Source organism: Balaenoptera musculus, chromosome 10, assembly GCF_009873245.2.
Source record: "Balaenoptera musculus isolate JJ_BM4_2016_0621 chromosome 10, mBalMus1.pri.v3, whole genome shotgun sequence".
Lineage (NCBI taxonomy): Eukaryota > Metazoa > Chordata > Mammalia > Artiodactyla > Balaenopteridae > Balaenoptera > Balaenoptera musculus.
In genome coordinates this window covers 101,799,428-101,811,641 of record NC_045794.1, presented here as the reverse complement: position 1 = coordinate 101,811,641, position 12,214 = coordinate 101,799,428, and the positions used below count along the sequence as shown (strand labels likewise).

At 61.4% G+C, this 12,214-nt stretch overlaps 1 protein-coding gene across 5 annotated transcripts in view; it reads right to left on the bottom strand.

Annotated features, from left to right (window-relative positions):
• TBC1D22A (TBC1 domain family member 22A) overlaps positions 1-12,214 on the bottom strand; it is a 323,227-nt gene that overhangs the window by 70,155 nt on the left and 240,858 nt on the right. For all 5 annotated transcript variants that reach the window (XM_036865801.1, XM_036865804.1, XM_036865803.1 and 2 more), the window contains one exon: positions 11,557-11,684. In XM_036865801.1, the coding sequence (XP_036721696.1) occupies positions 11,557-11,684 (128 nt within the window). The remainder of the gene's footprint in view (positions 1-11,556; positions 11,685-12,214) is intronic.

Genomic DNA, 12,214 nt, shown 5'->3' with positions numbered 1-12,214 from the left:
TGTAACCAGGGGCAGGGGTCGAGGCAGAGCAAGCGCACCCACCTCCCGGCCCCTCGCTGGTCCCCGCCTCCCAGCAGACCCACCCGGAGAGCCCAGAGGGGCCGGGCCACATCTGGGCTGTGAACGCGGCCCGGGGCCACCGCATCGGGACACATCCTGTCTCCTCTGGGTCTCCTCCAACAGCCCCCAGTTCTCTTGAGCCTTCTGTCCAGAGGCCAAAGGATGTCAGACAAGGTGCTTCAGGTCACAGTGCAGATAAAACACTCATAAACGCATCATTTTAAAGCTGAGCACAAACGCGACAGAGCTATTATCCTCAGTGTAACTCTGCGCGAGGCCTCCAGCCTCCTCACCTGAAACGCGTGCACACGAGACCCTGGACACCCAGCCAGAGCTCCAGCAGCCCCGCTTTGGGGGGGACGCGGGGATCGCCCGCGGCAGCGTCAGCCGGCGCCGTGACTCCGCGGGAGCTGGAACCCGGGAGACGGGGGCACCGTGTCAGGGAGACGCAGAGCCAGCAGGAACACGTTCTGGACGCTAACCCGTTATTTCTGCCCACGCATCCCAGTTCCACACCCAGAGCCCCAAAGACCAGGTCGGATGCCAACGCCAGGCCCGGCCCTTAGACGTGGGCAGCACGTGTGTCCCCAGGGGTCTCTCCCTCCTCATCTGGTCTCTGTGGTTCGGTCACTCACCGGCTGTTCCCAGTCATCCCCTGGGTGCATCTAACTGGTCACTAAGGGACTGGGGGCCTGTCCCAGAGTCCACAGCCTGCCAGGACCGGGGGTCGGTGGTGCACCTACAGGGGAGTGACAAGACGCGCAGACCCCTAGCAAGGACTGAGCGGCACAGGTCTCACTCAGCCTGAACCAGGCCGGCAGAGGGAAGACATCCCCATAGTCCCCAAGCCCTGAATAAGTTCTGATAAACCCATCCTGATGGAGATATGAAGAAAGAAAGTCTTAGAGTCACTAAGGACGTTCTCCATACTTCTTAAATACCACCTCTAAATCCCCAGGCCACTGTTTCAATGCCGCTCTGGAGGAGGGGGTACAGCCCTCTTCCAGCTCCTCCCCGCAAACTTAGCAGGGAGCACAGTCTCACTGAATATGCTCCTTTCTACACCCTTCCCCGGCTGACAGTGATCTATGCCTGCTTCCTGGAGGGGGGCCCACGTGAAATGCTCACGACCTCAAACCTTAATGGGCTTATGAAAAAGTATGTCGTAAGGAGACCTGCTTCTCCAGTCTAATTAGATTAACCCAATCCATCAGGCTCACCGCTGCCTGGTTCACTGAGAATCGCGCTGCAGAGCCCTGGAAGGTTCAGGAGAGCCGCGCGCTGGCACGCTGCTCGGCACCCCGTGGGCTCTGCACCGAGCGTGCTCTCCACCACCAGGCACCGCAACCCGCACTCCTGAGGGTACCGCGGAGTGTGAAGGCCCAGGGCCACCTTCCAGAGGAGTCGAAGAGCAGGTCCCAACGACCCCTGGAAAGGCAGGACCATGGAACAGAGGATAGGGCCTCGGGAAAGCCTGCACATCGTCTGAACGCAGCACGGGTCGCTAAGGTGGGAGTGACCCCAAGATGAGGCTGGACAAGCAACGGGGCAGAGCCTGCAGCTCCGGGCCCTCCTGCACGCCTGGCCCCTCCGCCGCGCCCACACGAACACCTCAGCAGGATGCCCGGCCGCCCCGCCAGCTCTGCCCCTGGGCCCCAGGGCTCCATCCGCCACTGCCCAGCGGGAGGACGCGGGGCTGGCGAGAACCATGACCGAGAGCTGAGCGCCCGGCGCCTTCACCAGAGCCCCGAGGCGGCCCTCACAGCAGCAATGGGGACTCTGCACGGGTGGGATGAGAGGGACAGCCGCAGTGACAGGTCATGCTGCAGGTGGGACTGGCGGTGTGGCCATGGCGCCAGGTAAGCATCACAGGTGGGGCTAGAGGCGTGGCCATGGGAGCAGGCTCTGTTCTCTTTTACAGACAGGAAACCAAGGTTTGCAGAGGTCAAGTCACCATCTGGGAACAGAGCTGGCCCACCTCCGCGGATGAGACCGTGGGCCTGCCGCCCCTCACGGCCCCTCTTCTGTCCCGGCCCCCAAACACCCTGGGAACGACCACACCCAGCACAGACCCTGCAGCGCAAGCCGTGCCCACCTGCCTCTGCCAGCCTTGGAACACACTCTCCCTCCCGTGCAAGCTGCCCCTGCTTCGCTCCGAGCCGGCTCTGTGCTCCGTCCTCCCCAAGAACTCTCCGCGCACCCTCCGACCCTCAAGGTCCCCTCGGGAAGCCTCCTCAGCACCGCTGGGCAGCATGCGGTGCCCCCAAGTCCCCAGCGCCTACTTCATTACTTCCATCACAGCGCTTCCTGCCCGGGCTGTAACTACATCACGCGCCCACCTCCGCCCCAGGCTGCGGACCCCTAGGGGGCAGAGATGCTGCCTCGTGTGTCTCAATGGAGTCCCGGAGACCCACCCCGCCCTGTTCTTTGTGCACCAGGGTTCACATTGTACTTGGTGGGCAGGTAGCTGGGTGGAGGGAGGGAGGGAAAGAAGGGCGGATAGAAGGAAAGACAGATGCCCGTGGGACATCAGAAGATACGCCCCCTTTGGGCTTAGAAAAGTGTTATTAGTAGAACTAACTTGCATTTCCAATGAGAACTTAAATGCAATTCCATGGACTGACAGGCTGATCTCCAAATTCAAAGTTATTTCTGGGAAGGCACATCCCTCCGCCTCCCAACCTTTGCAAAAAAATTTCTTTTCGTCTGAAAGCATTAGTGGGCACCAACACCGTGCTCACTCTGTGTGGACGTCAAGGACAGATTTGAAAACTCAAAGGCCCCAGTTGAGGGCTTCATCTGCCGCGGGCCTCCACAGCCCGCCTCTCCGCCGACAGCTGCCACCTCCTGCCACCTGCCTGCAAGTCTCCGGAGCAAGCGCCAGGCCTCGGTCAGCTGCCCAGGGCCCCTCCCCTCGAGGGCCAACAGGCGTCTCCAACACAGGAAGCCCGACAGGACTCCTCCCTCCCACGCCCTCTCCAGTCTATCCCACCCCATCTTGCCCAACCCAGTAAACGCTACCTGAACCATCTCCTGCCACCAAGACACGAATGCATTAATTATCTCCTGCTGCTTAACAAACTCCATGAACCGGAGCAGGACAGGCATCGCTTATCTTGCTGTTTGCGTGGCTCAGACCTGGCTTCGGCTGGGTCTTCTGGCTCAGCGCCTCTCACAGGCTCAGCCCAGGGCCAGCTTGGGGCCGTGGTCCTCTCGTGTCCCCAGGCTCGCTCCCGTGGCTGATGGCAGCCTCGGGTCCTCCCCTCTGGGCAGCTGACAACGTGGCAGCAGCTCCCCTCGGAGCGAGCCAGGGTGGGAGCAGAGAGACGGGGTCACAGTCTCAGAGGTGACATCCCCACACGCTTGCTGGATCCCCTTGTAGGAAGTGAGTCACCACCTGCAGCCCACACTAGGGGGCGGTGCCCGCAGGAGGGCAGGACACGGACACCCGGCAGCGGGCACCACTGCAGGCCCTTCCAGAAGCATCCCCCGACTTAGCCTCGTCTCTCACTCTTCAGCCCGTCCCTCTGACTCCACCTTCAAACTTCAGGGTGTACGTAAAGTCTGGAAACACCCGTACTGTACCCTTCACCAGATTTCCCAGCCTGGAGATGCCTGGGCATCGGGCACAGTCACACGCGGTGCCTGGTTATTGCAGATCCAGCTCTGCTCGCGCCTCTCGCCTGGAGCCTGCGGGCCTCTCCACACGCCCCCTGTCCCGGCCGGGCTCTCAGGATGCCGTTAGCCTGAAATGCTCTTCCCCGAGAGCCCCTCCCAAAGCTCCCGTCACACAGAGCAGCGGCCCTGCAGGGCCACCTCCTGCGGACCACCTCCCTCCCCCAGCCGCCCCGGCTGCACAGCCCTGCGACCTCCCCCCACACAGCCAGGCCCACCTTCTTCCCAGGGTTTGCTTGGGCTCCCTGGCCAGGAAGCGGGCTCTGTGAGGTCAGGACCCACCTCTTCCGTGGCTGGGTCCCCGGCACCGAGGACAGGGCCAGGCCCACAGCAGGCGCCCAACAAACGAGCACTGACTGTGACCCCGGGGCCCGGCCAGCGACAGGGGTCCCACACTGCCGGGCTCCTTCCCGGGAGGCCGGGAAGTCTGCCGAAGTGCAGGGGCGGCCTCACCTCTGGCGACGGCTCGCTCGCCGCCTCCAAGGATGGGGAGGCTGCACCAACGGGGAGACTTCACCTAAAATGGCGCAAGCGGCCACGTCTGCCGCAGCAGACGCGGCATCTCGGGATCAGAGCCAGCTCAGGGTCTCGGGGCATGCAGGGCTCCGCGGCAGCCAGCGGGGGCCCTGGCGTGTCAGGGGGCAGCTGGCAGCTGGCCTTCAACGGGCCCGGAGGCCCTGCCCTGCCCCTGCCCCTGACTGGCGCGGCCGGGAGCTGTGAGACACGGGGCCGCATCTCAGAAGGGGCCCAGCTAGGCCCCCAGGACCCTGGAGAGCTCGACACACAGCCCTGCCACCGCGTGAGAGAGGAAGACTGCAGCTCGGTCCCCGCCCTCACACAGGGAGCTGTAGGGTGCCAGCTCCGCACACCGCAGCCCCACTGTCCCCGCCCATGGCAGAGTGCTCGGCCAGGGCCGGGGACGCGCGGGCGGCGGGGGCCCAGGTGGGGGGACCCTGCTTGGGCCACACGCCGCTGGAATGACGCAGAGGCCAAGTCACTTGAGCTCCGAGACCCCAGTTCCAATTTCTGTAAAAACTGGCTGGTAACAGTGACAGCCCGGCAATAAAACCCAGAATTTGTGCAGCTCTACAGTTTACAAGATACCGGCGACAGCGGTGTGGGAAGAAAAGGGCTCTTACCCAGCGCCCACTGTGTGCATGGTGCTTTCTAAGCTCCGCCCGGGAAGCACCCAGTTCCCCACGAGTCTGGCTGGCGAGGCCGCGTCTGCCCCTGGGCCCCAACAGCGGTGCACCTGTGCAGCCCACATGGCCCCCGGGCCCAAAATCCTGCCTGCCTCGCCCTTTACAGGACCTGTCTGCCGATCCTTGCGTTAGAAACTCCTCCTTCAGTCCCAACAGCAATCCTAGGAGCTGAGCTTCAGGACCCTGGACCTGCCCAAGGCTACAAGGGCAGCGCTGGGCTAGGATGGAGAGGCCGTTCTGCCAGAGTCCCAGAGGTCACAGTATCCACGGGGCTTACGTGGAACATCCAAACAAATCCTTATGTTCCATTTGGCCACAGAAGAGCGATTCGGAGCTTTACTGGTAGAAAATGCCCTCCTGCCACTTCCCTCTGACGGCGTGTGTGCCAAGAGCCAGGGCCAAGGGCCGGGAGCACCAGCCCAGGCCGCTCCAAGGCTCGTGTGAGACGGCTCTGCACCAGGAGGGAGGGGCGGTGAGAAAAGGAGCCGCTCGCCAGCCAGACCCCGATGTGTGGGTGTCCACGTTTCCTCTCCTGTGTCAACAGCCGGCCCCTAAAGATGCACTCGGGGACACGAGCAGTACGTATACATTCTTAATTAGAACTCCAGTGGCCTTTAGACGCCACTAAGAAGGAATTTAATAAATGCTTTAAGCCAGTGAAGCCACCTTGCAACACTCACCTGGCAAAAGGAAGTTTTTCCTTTTCTTCTAACGCAATCACTAGGTTGCGGGAAACGTCAGCCTCCGTGGGGACCTTCAGCACGCCCTCACCTACCCAAGCCGCAGTCCTCGGGATGGGGCGGGGGCCACTGCCATTCCTGAAGTCACACGCATCGTCACCTCTGCGTGGACACGAGGCTGTGACGCCCCCTCCCCTGGCCCGGGGCCCTGGCTCCACCAGGGCTCACGCCCCGGGTATCAGCCAGTGATGGGAAGACCTCAGCCAGAGCCGGAATGGGAAGGAAGGAAGTTACTAGAATGTAGAGAACAGGTATCACTGTTCTGAGAGCCTGGCTCTCACATTTCCATTCCAGAAAGCTGTTGATGTTTTCATTCCGAGACAGGTCCCAGCGGAGCCCACCCTCCTGAATCGGCCTCGGGGCGCCAGGGAAGGAGGGACGGGGGCAGAGATGTCCACCACCCAGCGCGCCCACCTCTTCGGTTCTCCCGATAAGCCCATCAGCTGGGAAATGCCCGGGGTTTCCCACCGCGGCCCCCTCCCTGCACAGCCGCACCTCTCGGAGGACAGGGGGCTCCAGCCAAGTCCATTTCCTCACATGCTCCCCAGGGCTGGCTCGAGTCACTGCCCCGCCGGACCTGCACCTGCCAGCTGCTGCCCGACGCCCACGGGTCCTGACCTGCCCGCTGCTGCCCGACGCCCACGGGTCCTGACCTGCCCGCTGCTGCCCGACGCCCACGGGTCCTGACCTGCCCGCTGCTGCCCGACGCCCACGGGTCCTGACCTGCCAGCTGCTGCCCGACGCCCACGGGTCCTGACCTGCCCGCTGCTGCCCGACGCCCACGGGTCCTGACCTGCCCGCTGCTGCCCGACGCCCACGGGTCCTGACCTGCCCGCTGCTGCCCGACGCCCACGGGTCCTGACCTGCCCGCTGCTGCCCGACGCCCACGGGTCCTGACCTGCCCGCTGCTGCCCGACGCCCACGGGTCCTGACCTGCCCGCTGCTGCCCGACGCCCACGGGTCCTGACCTGCCCGCTGCTGCCCGACGCCCACGGGTCCTGACCTGCCCGCTGCTGCCCGACGCCCACGGGTCCTGACCTGCCCGCTGCTGCCCGACGCCCACGGGTCCTGACCTGCCCGCTGCTGCCCGACGCCCACGGGTCCTGACCTGCCCGCTGCTGCCCGACGCCCACGGGTCCTGACCTGCCCGCTGCTGCCCGACGCCCACGGGTCCTGACCTGCCAGCTGCTGCCCGACGCCCACGGGTCCTGACCTGCCAGCTGCTGCCCGACGCCCACGGGTCCTGACCTGCCAGCTGCTGCCCGACGCCCACGGGTCCTGACCTGCCAGCTGCTGCCCGACGCCCACGGGTCCTGACCTGCCCGCTGCTGCCCGACGCCCACGGGTCCTGACCTGCCCGCTGCTGCCCGACGCCCACGGGTCCTGACCTGCCCGCTGCTGCCCGATGCCCACGGGTCCTGACCTGCCCGCTGCTGCCCGATGCCCACGGGTCCTGACCTGCCCGCTGCTGCCCGATGCCCACGGATCCTGACGTGCCAGCTGCTGCCCGACGCCCACGGGTCCTGACCCGCTGACTCCACCAGTCGCTGCCAGAGCAGTGCTGCATGCAGCTACTCTGGGTGGGCCTATTCAACATAAATCTCAGTGAACTAAAATGAAAACGAGAGATTCAGCTCCTCGGTCACACTGGTCATATTTTTCGAGTGTGGAAAACCCACGTGTGCCTAGAGGCTCCCCTCTGGGTGGTCCCGTCATCCTAGAGCCTTCTGCTGCTCTGGGCCTCTCTCCCTGGCTCGCACTCGGGTGTGTCCCCTCCTGCCCGGGGGACGCCCTCCTCCGGCTGCCCCGCCTATTCCCCTAGACCCTCCCTAAGCCACCTCGGCCACGCTCACGAGGTCCTTCCTTTTAAAGGCCAAATAATATTCCGTTGTGTGTGTGTGTGTACACATGTATATATAGACATACATACGTGTATACACACACAATTTATCTTTTCATCCATCGATGGACACTTGGGTTGTTCCATATCTCGGCTGCCATGAACATGAGGGTGCAGATACCTCTGTGAGATAATTTCATTACCTTTAGACAAGCTCTGTAAACTTGCAGGATAAAAAAAACATCAATATACAGAACTCGGTTGCATTTCTATACACTAACAATGAACTACTGGAGAGAGAAATTAAGAAAACCATCCCATTCACAACTGCATCAAAAATAAAATGCTTCGGAATAAATTTAACCAAGAAAGAAAAAAATCTGTTCACTGAAAACTAAAAAACACTGATGAATGAAATTGAAGAAGACATAAATAAATGGAAAGACACTCCTCATTTGTGGATTGAAAGAATTAGTACTGTGAAAACGTCCATATTACCCAAAGCAACTCAAGGCATTCCCTATCAAAATTCCAATGGCATTTTTCACAGATACAGAAAAACAAACCGAAAATTTGTATGGAACCACAAAAGACCCCGAACAGCTAAAGCAACCTTGAGCTGGCCGACATACTAATGCCATTTAGGAAAAAAGAAATACAAACCAGAAAACGCACTTCATCTCCCATCTTTCAGGAAATCAGCAGGTGCCGACCCCTCTAGCTGTCTCCTCCCAGGCAGGTCCCCCCGGGGGAGGACAGTCCCACTCACAGTGGGGGAGGGGGGCTGCCGCACCGCCGACGCCGGGAGAAGCTCACGCGGTCCTCGCCCGCCCGCGTGGTGGGACTGCAGCCCCGGTGCACACCCCAGAGAGCGAGCAACCGGGGGCCAGGGACCCTCCTCAACAGCGCACAGGCACACCCACTCCCATGGTCTGGGAGGAGGTCAAGCGGCTCAGACAGAAGGGCGGCTTTTGTCCCAGGAACTGCCGGGGGAGGGGCTGGCCCGGGGGTCGGGGGGTGGCGGTGCCTGGAGTCAGTCGCCTGTGCCCACCAGGCCCCCAGACATAAAGTGCAGCCAGGGACGCGGGGAGGGAGCGCAGCCCTGGGACCCACCTCTGCGCCCAGGGCGCCGGCCGCTGCCGGGAGACGCCCGAGGAGCAGCCCTGGAGCAGGCCCTGGGCTTCGCAGGGACGCAGAGGCCCACGAGCCCCGAGCCACGGCCACCGTCCGGGGCCCACCCACGTTACAATAAAATAGAAGCCGCATTTGTGGCTGTTCTTCCACAGGGAAGCAATTCCAGAGAAGGTGCGTGAAACCAAAGACCGCGAGGGAGGCCCGCTGAGGCTGGAACGCAGGCTCGGGGCGCAGAGCGGCTCTGAGTGCGGAGGGGCGAGAGCTGAAGCGCCGCCCGGTGCCCGCCAGCAGGCAGGGTGCCCTGGAGTCCAGGCCCCTGAAACGCGCAGCCGAGCGGCTTTCCGGCCTGCTGCCCCAGCCCTCCGCAGCCCGGGACTGGCCCCCCAGGCCGGACCCAGAGGGCCGGGCTCGGCTTCACCGTCCAGGTGGCAGCAGGAGGCGGCAGGTGTGGCCCGGAAACACCCGCGTGCTCTCCCGTCAGCCCCGTGGGGCCCTCGCTCGCTAGGGAGGGAGCCCACGCCTCCTGCACACGGAGCGGGGGCGTGGAGGGGAGCCCACGGGAGGGGAAGCGAGGGCCGGGAGGACACGGGCGGGACGGAGCGCATCCCGGCTGCCCCGACGGCCTCAGTCAGCCCTGCGGCCGTGGACCCACAGCACAGCACACGGGCCCAGAGTTTTCTCTCTCATTTGAGGTCCTCAAAATCCACGTGTCGGCTCCAGCTACGGCGGGTGGGACGCACCCTTCCCCCCGGCTCCCCCTGGGAGCTGGACCGGCTGCTCAGCCACGGCGGCCTCCACGGCGGCCCGCACCTAGCGCCCTGCTCGTAAGGGGCACCTCACGCACCCAGGGTTCACCTCCCCGCTCTGCGGGCTACTTCTGCGTGATCTGCGCTTTTTAATCGCCTTTTTTCCTCCTTGTAACTAACGCCCCTCATTCATTTTTGTGCCACCATCTAGCCCACGGCCTGGGACAGATTACGGATAGCCTTTTGTTGACACATGTCCCAAGAGGATTTTAAGCTACCTTGTAAGGGATTAAAGAGTTACTGAAACCTGTAATGGCCCAGCTAATAAACACCCTAGTTGAAGGGAGAGTAATCACCCGATTGCCATCCTATGATTACTATGTATTTTCACTGCCAAAAGACGCAATACAATTTCATGGTTACTTGGGCCTGTAAAATAGAAATACCCCCAATTTTTAAGATATGAAAAGGTTTATGACGAGGGTACCGTCAGTTCAACAATCAGTCCATGGTACAAATGAGTCGATTCATAACAAAATTTAATTTCAAGAAAATTAACTCAATAAAGATGCCACAATTGTGCTTAAAGTTTTAATATCTATTAAGAGTTTTAGTGAAGTGGTGCAGGACCACAGACGCGCAGATCCATTTTCTGCTCCTCAAAATGCGACTGACTTAATATCTAATTTATTCATAATGGGGACAGTATCACAGGGAACTCTGTGTTTAATAAGGGGGGTCAGGATCTCAGTGTAACCTATCACTAGCAGAGAGCGTTCAAAATTTACGGGATATGAAGTTTTGTTTCCTGCAACGTAACTGAGACCTGATCGATAGCACCAGGCCAATGGCCACTTTAACCAAACAGTCCCCCAAAAAAGGCTTTACATCCCAGGAAATGTGAGTGGCTAGAAATTCTGTAGCTGTCAAGTACCTACGAAAGCAAAACCAAAGTGGAGGATTTGGATGCGGCTACTGACCAGTCATAATTTCTGTAGCCAACACCATTAGCACATACAGCTGCAAAAAGGAAAAGCAAAGTCACAACACAGGGCTTCAGAGCCACAAAAACAGCCACAGACCCCGTGCCGGGCACACGGGCACACAGGCAAACAGGCACACGGCTAGCATGAGGAACAAAGCTCTAGGCTACTGTTCTCGATGACCTGGGAGAAATGTGCTCAGAACTCAAGGCTGGCGGGCATGGGGGCCAGCAGGGCAGCAGCTCAAGGTCCCCATCCCATGGACCATCGCGCCATCTAGACCAAGGGCTCCTTTGATGAGGAGGCCGGGGGGCGAGGCCCTTCCAGCCTGCTCGGGGCCCTGGGCCCCCACTGCCGTCTTCGTGGACGTCAACGCACGGGAGCCCAACCCTGCGCCTGGGACTCCTGCTGCCCGACGAAGAAGCCCGTGGCCTGGGGCCCCCTCTCCCAGCCTCCAAAGGCAGCTGCCCAGTCCAAGGCCCATGAAGGGCTGGCACCCAGTGCAGGAAAACCCTGCCTCCCGGAGTTAAGAAGGAAAGCCAGCCTCCGAGGGGACGCCACTCCAAGTCCACACAAGGTGCCTGCTCGCCGCGAGGGATGAGGAAAGGCCAGCGTGGCACCCCCGGCACGGCCTCAGCCGCAGCAAACATCTCCAAGAAACTGGAGAGGCATTAGAATAAGCAACGTTGACACTCAAGGGAACAAAGGTGGTTTGTTCCAGAAAACGCTGTGGAGAGGAGGAAACTTCACAGCGCAATGAATCTGTCGGGGACTTTTTAAAATCTTTATCATGAGTGACTCAAAACACAGACAAGGTGTGAGTCCTGAGCATGAGTGTGTCCGGTAGATGCAGCTCAGAGTCTCGCTGGAGTTACACCTGCCAAAGTGCAAACTGCACAGTGGGACGAAATCCAGCTACAGGTAAAACTACAGAAAGTTCTTTTCCCTGTCTTACATCTAGTCAGATGACAAGAACGCCAGAAGTGGACTTTAAAAAGACCGCATTTCAGTGGAAGGATGCTTTGAAGGCAAAATTGAGCACAGCAAAGGGACCCAGAGCAGAAGGTGTTAGGAGGTGAGGTGCCAAGGACACGGCCCGGCCCCTCGTGGGGGCAAGACCTGGCCCGGCTCCCGCCGCGGGCACCCTGCGGGAGGGGGGGTGCAAGGGCCGCTCACCTGGTATGTGTCCCACAGGCGGATGGTGCAGCGCAGGGGCACCTCGCGCATCAGCAGGTTGTTCATCCAGCGGAAGGCGAACTGCAGGTACCTCACCTCGTGTTGGTCCAGGTGCCGGTGGACTTGCCCTGCAGGGACAAACACAGGCCCCGCGGCTGTCAGGAGAGCCCCCGGAGGCCTGCCCCTTCCCTGAGGCCCCGGGCCCACCTCGGAACCCCTCCAACCAGCCGAGCCACCGCCCCCAAGGAGCACGGAAGGAAAAGGAACTTCCACTCCAAGACCTCAGACTCTCTTCCTCAAGGCATACGGGTGGTGACGGCGGTAACGGTGGTAACGGTAACTAGGACCACGACAGCTCCCGCGGGCGGAGTGTGCGCCCCGTCTGGGATGCCCCGAGCCCCACCCCAGGAACACGGGCAGGCCCAGTCCTGCCCTACAGATGGCGGCACTGGTCCGAGAGGCCGGCGGACGCTCGGGGACACGTGGCGGGGCTCAGCTGACCTTCACCTGACTGGCCCACAGGCAGGTCCACCAGATACGGGCTGCAGTCCTGAGAGAGGGGACGGCTTCGACCTCGTGCCGGCCTGGGTCCCACGGGCTCCCGGGCCTGGCCAGTGAGGGGGCAGGCGGGCCCGTCCCTGGATCCCAGGTTTGGGGC